At 44.4% G+C, this 12,983-nt stretch overlaps 1 protein-coding gene across 1 annotated transcript in view; it reads left to right on the top strand.

Moving 5' to 3' along the window:
• Nucleotides 1–229: 229 nt before the first annotated feature.
• LOC121931197 (transcription factor COE3-like) overlaps nt 230–12,983 on the top strand; it is a 151,542-nt gene continuing 138,788 nt past the window's right edge. The window contains 1 exon segment of the mRNA XM_042468647.1: nt 230–982. Within this exon segment, the coding sequence (XP_042324581.1) occupies nt 849–982 (134 nt within the window). The 5' untranslated portion in view covers nt 230–848.

Raw genomic sequence — 12,983 nt, 5'->3', positions numbered from 1 at the left:
TCCAGAGTGGTCCAGGGCTTCCTGCTCCCTCCTTCTTGCTGCTGGGAGGAAGATGCTCAGAAGGAGGAGGAGGAGGAGGAGGCCCTTGCTCATCCTCCACCTTCTGCATCCATTGCTGGTGTCTTGACCCTTCAGCCTCCACTCCTGGTTTCTTCCTCCTCCTCCTCTTCTTCTTCCCAGCTGCATCTCATCCTTCCTTCCTTCCTTCCTTCCCATCCTCTCCTTTCTCCTCCTCCCTTTCCTCCTCCTCCTCCTCCTCTTCAGAGTTTCTCCACCCCTCTCTTCTCCCACTGGGGCTTCTCTGGCTCGCCCTCCTTTGCTGTGATTTCTTCTTCCATCCATCCCTCCCTCTCTCTCTCTCCCTCCCTGCAAAGAAACCATCCTCCCCTCCCAGCTGCTTGGCTACTAAGCCTCTGTGCTCTTCCTCCCCTCCACCCAGCGCCAGCCCTCCAGCCCAACCCACCATCACCCCCATACAACACACACACACAAGACACACAAGCAGAGCCACCACCACCCCTCCCAGTCACTTGGAAACAAACAAGCCAGCCCAAAGAGTTGGGTCCTTCCCTTTGGATTGCCAGCCAGGCTCCTGGTGGCGGCAGGTGGCTGGGTTTTGTCTCTCAGGACCCTTTCCGTTGAGGGGACTCGGCCTTTCCTCCCCATCCGACTTGCAGGATTTTTTTGTTTTAATAAAGACAGAAATCAGGGGGACCCCAAACTTTTTCTTTCTTTCCCAGTGGAAGCCCCTGATCGGGGTTTGGGGTCGTCTGGGGTGAGAAGAGCCCTTTCCCATCCTCATCCCAGTCCTTTCCTCTTCACCGGGCCTACCTTACAAGGCTGTTTTGATGTTCTCCATCCAGGAGGGTCTCCCCAGAGGTGGGCTGACCATGAAGGAAGAGCCTTTGACCGGCGGACTGTCGGCGGTGAGGTCTTGGATGCAGAGTACGGGCATCTTGGATGCCAACACAGCAGCTCAAAGGTAAGGAGGAAAACATCCCTCTACGTACATACACAACACACTTTTGGGGTGGAAGGGTCTAGACCCTTGATCCTTGCAGTCTGTAGCTTTGCAAAACTTCCCAGCATTGCCTCAAACTCCTTTCTTTTGGCAAAGGAGGTGATGCATCTCTCTTTTAGTCCTTCTCTCCCACCCAGATGCCTTAGATACTGCCCAGTAGTGACCATTTCTGCATGTCAAACCAGCGTGGTTTTGGAGGAGGAAAAAGTATCAATTGGTTTATTTTTTTCTGTGTAATTTTAAAAATTACCCCAAGAACACATGCGCCTGACGGACTTATCATTCGGTTAACATAGTGTACAGTTGAGTCCATAGTTGCCTGAGTAGAGACATAGAGAGATTTTATTCAGGATCCTTTAAGCAGCTATCATTTATTTCTGTTTGGGGCGGTGCAAAACTACTGTCATTTGGAAGTCTATTCAATCTCCTTGTTAAAACCCCGGCTCCAGTATTAAGTAGGAGGGAGAGAAAAGGAAAGTAGCTTTTATTCGCAAACGCGCACCCGCACACTCTTGTTGTTGCTCTTAGAGTTGCATATAAACCATTAGAGTTTTGCATGAACATAACCGTTTTCAGATGTGTCTTTCAGCAGAATCAAAAGCAGTTTAAGTTGGAAGTGACAGGCAGCATCAGATAACATTTATATGAATATATATATGTGTGTGTGTGTCTATAGATCTAGATCTAGATGTACATCCTGAAGGTAGTGTTACATTACTTGTTCTCAAGCTGTTAGAAAGTGCTTTTGAAATTAACACTTCTGGATGGAAAAGCAAAGGGGAGAAATGGTGTTGGAATGAGTTATTCCTGATGCTGGAGAAAAAGCGGAGAACATTTCCTTCTCATCTGATAACAGTCCTTTAGTTTTTCAACTTTCAAAGGCTCTTGTAAAGTTCTCCCTCTGCTTTTTTTAAAAATGATAATTTAAAGTAATTTTAAAAAACTTCTGTAGGTGTAACTTTTTCATTTCTCTCTGTTTGTTGGTTTGTTTGATTTTTTCCTCTCCTGGTACGTAATGTTTCTCTTTGTTGCTGGCTATCACCGCATTACAAACTCTTCCCTATCCTTCTTTCTCTCTCTCCCTCTCTCTGTCTCTTCCAATTATTTCCTTCGGTCGATAAGCCAGAATATATGAATCATTTCTGCCAGGGCTCAAAGGGTAGGAGAGTTTGCTCCTTTTTGATTCAAATTGATTTTCTATCGATCTCAAGTGTCCCCTGACCTTTGATATCCGATCTTGCTTGACGTTGGTTTTGAGGAGGCTTAAACAAAGGAAATAGGAATCAGGATCCATAGCTAACCAGAGGAGTGGATGGAACAGATAACATTATGTATGTCTTCAGTCCTATTTCCCCAGTACCTAGTCCACCTGTGTTTCCAACTGCCTTTATCCTTAGCATCATATACTGGACTTCCCTTGCTCAACAACCAGCCTTACCTATCCATTCATAGTTTGTAAGCCCCTGAGATGGATGCTCTGCAAGACTGGCTGGTCTTGGTAATGTGAGGGTTTTAGCCCAAGTGTGTGAGAGTTTCACCTTCTAAATTCAGTGGCACATCTCGAAACACGGCTGCCCAAAGTCCTGAGTTGTTCTTGACGCTGTCCCTGCTGTGATCTTTATGGTTCCTCATGCATCCTAGGCCCCCCCGAACGATCATTGGGAAGTTCATTGGGAATCACTGGGAAGTTCAGTTCATGCTACAAGTCGCAAGTTTAGCCCCCTGGCATCTCTCCTTGAAGGCTCTTGGGTGATGGGACTGATAACGCAATTATCATTCTGGATGGATGGTCTGAGTTGATGCATGGCAACTTTGTACCTTTGCGCTCACCCTTTCTCTGTTCCCAGCATGCACAATCCACCCAACTCTAAGGAGTTTATCACGCAGGGGAAAATTGGAAGTATAAACAGTGATTAACCTGGGATTAACCCACAATTGTGTGAATAGTTTTCACACGCAGTCATGTGCAAAATGCTATTATCCCATGAACAACCTGCAGTTAATCTGCATTTGAATGCAATTGCGCAATGGTTTTCACACAACATTGAGACAAAACGTGATTAAAGTGCCATTTTCCGTGAATAACCGGGTAAGAAACAACAGTAATTCATTCACTGAATTTTCCCATGAATGACTTTTTGCTGTTTCTTGCCTGGTTATTCCCTGGTTGTCCACGGGATAATGGGACACGTTTTAATATCAATTGCGCAATTTTCACGGGTTAATCATTGTTTAAACTCCCATTTCTCCCCGTGTGATAAACTCCAAAGTTCAAGTCAGAACAAATAGGGAAAAGGATTTCCAGGCAGATCAAGCGCAGAAATTTGCTCAGCAGGATTTTGAACCCTCTGTTTTTCATCTTGGGGTTTAAATCTTTCCCTATACATCCTATCTGGATTTAGGGACACTTCCCTCAAAGAGACTCTTCAAAATAGCTCAGCCAAAGAAGAATTTGGATCTGTTCTGAATAAGGTCTGGGGCTTGTAATGGGTCAAGAACAGCAAGGGTAGGGGAGCCATGTTTAGCCCCCATTTGATAAAGTGGTATGTATTTACATTTTTCCTAATGATCCAGAAAAATGATAAAATGACACATCAACAAGAAGGGGCCACTGGGACAAATGAAACCTTGATCAAGTATTTGGACATTTTCGCCCTTGTTGTCTTGGACCAATAACCATATTACTGCATTTTCCTATTACGTCTCTGGATTGAATGGTTCGTCTTAAAATGTTAAATAAATCCAGAGTCCAAGAAAGAACTGTGGAGGAAGCAAAGGTGAAATATAACATTTGTTGCTGGAATGATCTAAGCAGATTTTTTCCAGGGAGGAAATTGCAATGGCTTTTGGTTCTTATTATTGCTGTTTGGTTGTGGTTTTGGTTTTTTTTAAAAGCATGTATTAACATTGCTCCTCCTGAAACAAATGGAAGATAAACTCCTTTTACCCTGAATTATACTGGGATAGTCTTATCTTATTCGGCTCTCTATTTCAACAGAACCAAGCCTGTTCTCTCAACTGCGTTTTGCATCCTAACCCACCGTATTTCTCTCCTCTCCCCTTCCCATAATTTCTCCTATGCCTTCTCATGATTAAATTCTATTTATTTCAATAGCAATGATACCTGAGCCATCATAGTTGCAATTCGGGGCTCTCCCGTTTTCCGCCTTCTTTCCAAGTCATGCCTGTCTGTCTAATTGGCTCATCTAATTCTAATCTAATTTCACCTCTCTCTGTTCCACTCGTTTCCCTCGTCTGTTCATTCCTGTGAATTATCTCCTGGCCCCAATCCCTGCTCCATTTTGTTCTCTCACATTCCTACTAAGCCAGCAAGCAACCGCCGAGGTCTACAGAAAATCCCTTCAGTAGTTAACAACCCTGTTCTTAGTTAGGTGCCAACAGCCAAGATATAAAGTGTTAACTCTCATTCATTTTGCTACCTTGACGCTCCTAAGCATGAAATGGCATTCCTTTTCCCGAAATCTCCTCTTTCCCCGCTGCCCCTGTTGTGTTATCTTGTTGTGATGTCATGGTCTGCATGTTCTCATCATTTCTGCTGCTGGGTCTGGGATCTCTTTGAAACATGCCCTGATGCTAAACCCTTGTCTAAGGGAGTCAAAACTGGGTGAATTTGACAGTGGTTGAACTGGTGGAAGTTGCAATTTTAGGAGCGGAGAATTCTGTCCTCTTTAGTTTGCATGATTTTGCTCAGCTTGTAATGTTATTCTACTTGTGTGCAACCAAACAGGACCAACTCTCCCATTTTATCCACTGATGTGTTGAGTCAGTTGTGTATCTTACACAAGTGCTACTCAAAAGTGGTGGTCCTTGGACTGTTATTGGTCCCTGAGCCAGTGGCTGCTGGTCTGGTTTCCAGGAAAGAAAGAAGAAATGAATTGTACCCACAGGGCACAAATATCCTTGGCACATCGAGGGACAAATATCGCTGGTCTCCCATATCAGATCGCCTGACTGCCCTAGACTGAAACAAATCTGCACGACTGTGTCTTGCTGGCTGGAACAGAACTTTGAGAAATGTTTAGTAATGCAGTTTTGGTTGTTTTTATTAAATCAATATGGCATGGGACTCATTCACATGAACTGATGTGCACTTTGGTGTGGTTTTATGCCAGGGTCGGCAGCTCAAAGCCAAGGGGTTGTATGTGACCCCACTGCGCTCCTAAAACCAGATTGTATCACTGAATGTTAATATCAGCATTGGAAAACCCCTCTAAATGAAGCATTTCCTGTACGTTTTTGAAATTGAATGATGTGTTTTGTTGCTGAATTTTGGAGGCACAGTAGTAGTTGGCAGCGGGGAGATATGCTGGAAATAAACAACTAGACTGACCCAAGCTGCCCATCCCTGTTCAGAACCTTTATCCAAATTCAATCCGAGTCTCCTTTATCTGAAATCCTTTGGATCAGAAGCATTTGGGATTTGAGATACTTTTTTTTTGGATTTTGGAGTATTTGCATATACATATATTGGAGAAGAGACCCAAGTCTAAACAACCTGCAGTTAATCCGTTTGCATACACTGAACCACGGGAAAGCGAACGTGTCACTCTCTCAGCCACCAACATGGACAAGTATGGATTTTTGGAGTATTTCCAATTTCTGAATTCCAGATAAGAGAGACTCATCCTGTGCTGCATTGTCAGCTGTGAGACTAGATTGTTATGCCGCTTTAGGAGAGTTTGTGGTGACATGTAGAATTTACTCATGGTATGCAACTCAGATATTCCTTATGCACATGGTGTACTTTAAGCAGGAAAAAGAAAATGCAGTGCAGCCAACAGATATTGAAATAGAGTTTCTGTGAGTTCTTCCTAAACTGTCCTGAGTCCCAATATTTTGGATCAATGGGGTGACTGACTGAGGCTGCCTTGTTTTCAACACTTCGCAAGTGTTTCCAAAATTATGGGTGCTTCAAGTCTTTCTAGAGCAGGAAGGAGATTTATTTAATTTATGTATTTATTGTAAAAGGAAATTCCCATTGAAAAAGGCAGGACCTGATGTTAGCATTAGGCCAAAGGTAAGACTGGCATCTTGTTTTGGTGCGCACTTAACATTAAGCAACAGGGGCTTGCAAAGGTGACAGGCGTGTCTTCTGAACGCTTCCACCCACCTCCTCAGCTTCTTGTTTTCCAGCTTGATCTGTTGAGTAGCACCCAATTTGGACCCAAAAATGTGCCTTTGTCTATGCTCCTTTAAGAATTGAGATTGACTCAAAAACAACACCAAGAGTTTAACATCTTCCTAGCTGATTTGCTGGATAAAATTCTGAACTCAGTTCAATGGAAAGGTTTCCACTGGACAGGTTTTAAGAACCCATGTGCGGCAAGATGCTTTGTTTTTTGGAGATTTGCTTTTTTGTAGCAGAGTGAACCACCACCATGACAAGGACAGGAATGTCATGTAAGGAGAGGGGAACCAAAATATGGCACAGTGAAAGCAGTTTTTGCCAATACCAACCTTTCTGCTATCATCTTTTCTAGGTTTCTTTGAAGAGGCAGGTTCAGTGCCAGAGAGGTATCCCTGCTTGGAGACTCTTGTCTACTTTGGTAGTGCTTCTCCTACCGACTTGAAACACTTTTTTCTTACCTTTGTTCAGTGTCACAGAAACCTTTAACATTTTGGGATTCCCTGCCACTACCAGCCAAAGTGGAGCTGATTCTTGGTCTGGTAGATGAGAAATCAGCAGTAACCACAGAGATTGCAAGAATGTCCACTGCTTTGGTTCCAGTAACTGGATAGCCAAAGCATGAGAGAAATTACATTTGGGGTCCTGGAATCTCAGTGGCCATGCTGAGGTTGGAAGGGATTCTAGACACTTTAGGAAAAATAACTTTTCTGAGCTCTGTGGGTGGTTAAAATAAATCATTTCCATTTCTTATTCTTCCCAAATGTGCATTTTGTTTAGAACACTGTCATTCACTTGTTGCTTGGAATTTCTCCTTGTGATGTTTGTTTTGGATTAGTGTAATTCTGCTTTACATGGAGCTGTCCCCGAAGCTCCCCATGTTCTGAAGCATAGAATAATAGAATCACAAAGTTAGAAGACAGACCCCAAGGGTCATCCAGTTCAACCCCATTTTGCCATGCAGGCACAATCAAAGCCTTCCAGCCTCTGTGTAAAAACCTCCAAAGAAGAAGAGAGCATCTTCCACTGTCAAACAAGCCTTAACATCAGGAAGTGTTTCCTAATATTTAGGTGGAATCTCTTTTCCTGCAGCTTGAATCCATTGCTTTGTGTCCTAGGGGCTGTGTAGACTGGCAGGAAAGGCTGGCATGGAGGCAGAGTCGAGGCATAGTGTCCTCACAATGCATGTCCAATTCTGCCCGCCAGGATCTACATGGTGCGCAGCATCATGGTGCACCTCTGGCGCTGCACGGACACGCCTCATTTTCTCAACATCTTTGACTAATCTTTGGCTATATCTTTGAATTATACCAAATGCCTGTCTGCATTTTTAAAAAAAGACCCACCTGCTCCATAAAAACCACCCTGCTATGAATTATATACCAAATGCCTACCTGCATAAAAATTGTTTTACCTGCTGGCAAAGGCAAGAAGGGAGGGGGCAGGGAATTCCAGAGAGAGGGAGCAGCCACCGAGAAGGCTCTCTCTCATGTCTTCACCAAACGAGTCTGGGATGATGGTAGGACCGAGAGAAAGCCTTCTCCTGAAGATCTTAGGGCTCTAGCAGGTTCGTAAAGGGAGATCCTGTCTGCCAAATAGCCTGGACATGGGACATATATAGGTCATGACCAGCACTCTGAATTGTACCCAGAAATGAACCGGTTGCCAGTGAAGCTGTTTTAAGAAAGGTTGGACTGGATGGGCCTTGGGGTCCAACACTATTATTCTATGGTTCTGTGATTCTTTGAGGAATCCATTCCACTATCAAACATCTCTTCTGTTGTTGTTGTTGTTGTTGTTACTGCCTTCGAGTTGCCCCTGACTCATGGTGGCCCTATGGATGAGACATCTCCAAGATCCCCTCTCCACCTAAGGTGAGTAAATGGATGGGGTTTGTGATAGAGAGGAAAGAGATAGAAGAACTTTTATGCCCAGTAGCCATAATAATCAGCTTTTCAGTAACTTAGCTTGTGCTCCAAGCAGAGAGGCTGCAAAACAGCTCTAGAAAGAAAGAAAGCTCAAGAAAGTAAGTCGAGTTGCATGCTGCAGAGAAAGTCAGAAGCGTAGAGCTGGGCTGGATAGTTACAGTGGCTTCTGGAAACAGTGGTTTCTCTGTCAGAGGTGGTGATGTTGAATCCTCTCCAGGGCTCCATCTACATTACAAAAATAATCCAGTTTCATACCGCTTTAACTGCCTTGGCTCAATGTTACAGAACTCTCTGACAGAGAAAGTGAAATTTCTCATAAAACTGAAATTCCCAGAATGCCATATCATCCAATCATTGCAATTAAAGTGGTGTCAAACTGGATTATTTCTGCAATGCAGATGTAGTATGGATTTTAATCTGTTGGAGCTATCCGAGGTGCTCAACCTCTTTTGAGGACACCAGGGTTCCTTCCCTTAGATAGTATTTTTGAAGATCAGACTAAAATCAGAAGCATATTCATTCTAGCTCACCTTTTCCAAGAGGAAAGCTGGTTTTCTCTCTCCATGTGCTTTGGTGAGATCTGACCTTTTAAACTTGGGATATTGTTGTGGCTCTTGGGGAGAGCGGACAGAAGCAAATTGTTATATAGTCAAGGACGATTTGGAGAAGCTGGCCTGGGAACATTGTTAGAGGGGGCCCTTTAATTTTCCACATTTTCTTTTCCCTTTTCCTTAAGGGGTTTGTGGGTACTTCTGCTCAGAGGAAGTGAGTCAGAGACTTGCTCTGCAAGGAGCTAGTCTACATAACTATAAGGCCAGTGAATTGAACTCAAGGACAGAGTTTGGGGACAAAGGCCAAGCCATCAGGGGGTCTTTACACTTGTGTTTAGCAGAGGAAACCCACAGTTTTGCTCAGAGTTTCCTTAAGACTTCTCAATATGGACACTGAAGGCCCTGCTGCAGTCACCTGGAACAGCTGTGGGATGTTTGTCTTCTTGCCTAGGGATATGGGGAACTTTACCTGCCCCAAGTGCAAGTTGGTAGCCCTCTTAGAAGAGAAAGTACAGCAGCTGGAGGCCCAGGTCGCTACACTTCAGCATCATAGGGAGGAAGAAGTTGTCCTGACCAGAACGGACCAGATGGTCCTGGACAGGAAACACACAAAGGAATTTCCCGGGGGGTGGAGGTCACTTCACATACAACAGATGTAGATGGTTGGAGGAAGGTCACACACAGAAGTAGGGAATCCAGGGAATGTTCTGTGAGCTTACAGCTACAGAATCAATTTGACTCTCTCTCTATTATCAAGGATGATGAGGAAGAGCAGCAGGGACAGAGCAGGGGACCCTGAGAGTACCACCAAAGGGAACAACTGCTCCTAAGCCTTGGAGGAGGCGTGTGGTGGTCATGGGGGACTCCTTGCTGAGAGGCACTGAACCAGTGGTTTGTGGGCCTGACAAGATGGCTCAGGAGGTGTGCTGTCTCCCTGGGGCAAAGATCCGTGATGTGACAGAGAGGCTGACAAGACTGGTCAAGCCTACTGACCATTACCCCTTTCTTTTGGTTCATGTGGGAACCAATGATACTGTAAGGCATAGCCTTCAGAATATCATAAGGGATTATGAGGCTTTGGGTAGGAAGTTGAAAGAGGTAGATGCACAGGTTGTCATCTCCTCTCTTCTCCCAGTCGAAGGGCATGGTCCAGGAAGGGAGAAGAAAATAGCGGATGCAAATAACTGGCTCCGTAGATGGTGCCGCCAAGAACGATTTGGATTCTTGGACCATGGGTTGCGGTTCCATGAAGAGGGACTTCTGGCAAGGGATGGGTTGCATCTCACGCCAGTTGGCAAAAACATTTTTGCCAATAGCCTCAAGAATTTGATCAGGAGGGCTTTAAACTGAGTTATGTGGGGGAGGGAGACAGTATTCTGGAAGGCCAAAAGGCTGGAGAAGATAGTCAAACTGACAGAGAGGGAACAAGACAAACAGTGCAAGGACCCAACAGTGGGAGGCAAAAGAACTTGCACAAGCAGCAAGTAAAGGGAACACATGGTCTTAGATGCCTCTACACTAATGCACAGAGCATGGGAAATAAGCACGATGAACTTCAACTCCTAGTACAACAAAGCAAATATGATATAATAGGCATCACTGAAACCTGGTGGGATGAGTCTCATGATTGGAATGTGGAAATAGAGGGGTATAACCTTTTCAAGAGAAATAGGCCAAACAAGAAAGGAGGAGGAATAGCATTATATGTCAGAGATATTTACACCAGTGAAGAGATCCAGGACATCAATCCTGGAAACGAGGTGGAGAGCATCTGGATAAAAATTAAAGGGGAGGGAAACAACAAGGATGTTATGGTGGGAGTCTACTACAGACCCCCAAGTCAGACGGAGGAATTGGATGATGCCTTTCTAGAACAGATGACCACACACTCAGAAAGGAGAGATGTAGTAGTGATGGGTGACTTCAACTACCCTGATATTTGTTGGAAGTCAAACTCAGCCAGATCCTCAAGGTCTAGTAAATTCCTCACTTGCCTTGGAGACAATTTCATGGTCCAAAAAGTGGAAGAGGCAACAAGGGGATCAGCTATTTTAGATCTGATCCTAACAACAAGGATGACTTGGTTAATGAAGTGCAAGTGGTGGGATCCTTAGGTGGAAGTGACCATGTTCTCCTGGAGTTTGTTATACAATGGAAAGGAGAAGCCAGGCATAGTCAGACACGCATCCTAGACTTTAGGAGAGCGGATTTCAGTAAACTTAGAGAAATACTGGGGGCCATCCCATGGTCAGGAATACTAAAAGAGAAGGGAGTTCAAGATGGATGGGAGTTTCTCAAAAGGGAGATACTGAAGGCACAAATTAAAACAGTTCCAGTGAGAAAGAAAAATGGGAGATGTCGCAAGAACCCAGGATGGATGACAAAGGAACTTTCAGCTCAGCTAAATTTTAAGCGGAACATGTATAAGAAATGGAAAAATGGGGAAATTACCAAAGCGGAATTCAAACAAATAGCTAGCAAGTGTAGAGATATGGTCAGAAACGCCAAAGCACAGAATGAACTCAGGCTTGCTAGAGAGGTTAAGAACAACAAAAAGGGCTTTTTTGGATATGTCCGCAGCAAAAGGAAGAAGAAGGAAACAGTAGGGCCACTGCGTGGAGAAGATGGCAAAATGCTAACAGAAGACAGAGAAAAGGCAGAATTACTCAACACTTTCTTTGCCTCAGTCTTCTCAGAAAAGGCAAAGGGTGCTCAACCTGAGGATAGTGGAGCAGAGGACAGAATAGGGGAATTTCAGCACAGAATAAGTAAAGAGATAGCACAGGAATACCTGTTTAACCTAAATGAATTTAAGTCTCCAGGACCAGATGAGCTACATCCAAGGGTATTAAAAGAACTGGCAAATGTAATATCGGAGCCATTGGCAATAATCTTTGAAAACTCCTGGAGAACAGGAGAGATCCCAGCAGACTGGCGGAGGGCAAACGTTGTCCCCATCTTCAAAAAGGGGAAGAAAGAGGATCCCAACAATTATCGTCCAGTTAGTCTGACATCAATCCCAGGAAAGATCCTGGAGCAGATCATTAAACAGAGAGTCTGTGAACATCTAGAAGGCAATGCCATAAGTACAAAAAGTCAACATGGGTTTCAGAGAAAGAAGTCATGCCAGACAAATCTAATCTCTTTCTTTGATAAAATGACCAGCTTGTTAGATGAAGGGAATGCTGTGGATATAGTATATCTTGATTTCAGTAAGACCTTTGACAAGGTTTCCCATGACACTCTTGCAAACAAGCTTGTAAAATGTGGGCTAGACAAGGCAACTGTTAAGTGGATTTGTAATTGGTTGACCGGCCGAACCCAAAGGGTGCTCAACAATGGCACCTTTTCATCCTGGAGAGAAGTAACCAGTGGGGTCCCACAGGGCTCTGTCCTTGGCCCAGTACTGTTCAACATCTTTATCAATGACTTGGAGGAAAAAATTGGGGGAATACTTATCAAATTTGCAGATGACACTAAATTAGGAGGAATAGCTAATACTCCAGAGGACAGGATCAGAATTCAAAATGACCTGAATAGACTAGAAAGCTGGGCCAGAGCTAACAGAATGAAATTCAACAGGGAGAAATGTAAGGTACTGCACTTAGGGAGGAAAAAATAAAATGCACAGATATAGGATGGGTGACACCTGGCTGAATGAAACTACGTGTGAAAGGGATCTAGGAGTCCAAGTAGACCACAAGTTGAACATGAGTGAACAGTGTGATGCGGCAGCTAACAAGGCCAATGTGATTTTAGGCTGCATCAATAGAAGTATAGTGTCTAGATCCAGGGAAGTAATAGTTCCACTCTATTCTGCTCTGGTCAGGCCCCACCTGGAATATTGTGTCCAGTTCTGGGCGCCACAATTCAAAAAGGACATTGAGAAACTGGAGCGTGTCCAAAGGAGGGCAACTAAAATGGTGAAAGGTCTGGAAACCTTGCCCTATGAGGAACGACTCAGGGAGCTGGGGATGTTTAGCCTGGAGAAGAGAAGGTTAAGAGGTGATATGATAGCCCTATTTAAATACTTGACGGGATGTCATATTGAGGAGGGAGCGAGCTTGTTTTCTGCTGCTCCAGAGACTAGGACCCGGAGCAATGGATGCAAGCTGCAGGAAAAGAGATTCCACCTCAACATTAGGAGGAATTTCCTGACAGTAAGGGCTGTTCGACAGTGGAACACACTTCCTCTGAGTGTAGTGGAGTCTCCCTCCTTGGAGGTCTTCAAACAGAGGCTGGATGGCCATCTGTCGGCGATGCTTTGATCTGGATTTCCTGCATGGCAGGATTGGGTTGGACTGGATGGCCCTTGCGGTCTCTTCCAACTCTATGAT

This window comes from Sceloporus undulatus, chromosome 5 (assembly GCF_019175285.1).
Source record: "Sceloporus undulatus isolate JIND9_A2432 ecotype Alabama chromosome 5, SceUnd_v1.1, whole genome shotgun sequence".
In the NCBI taxonomy this organism is placed as follows: Eukaryota; Metazoa; Chordata; class Lepidosauria; order Squamata; family Phrynosomatidae; genus Sceloporus; species Sceloporus undulatus.
The sequence above is the reverse complement of the archived record's forward strand: the minus strand, read 5'-3'. Positions and strand labels throughout refer to the sequence as shown.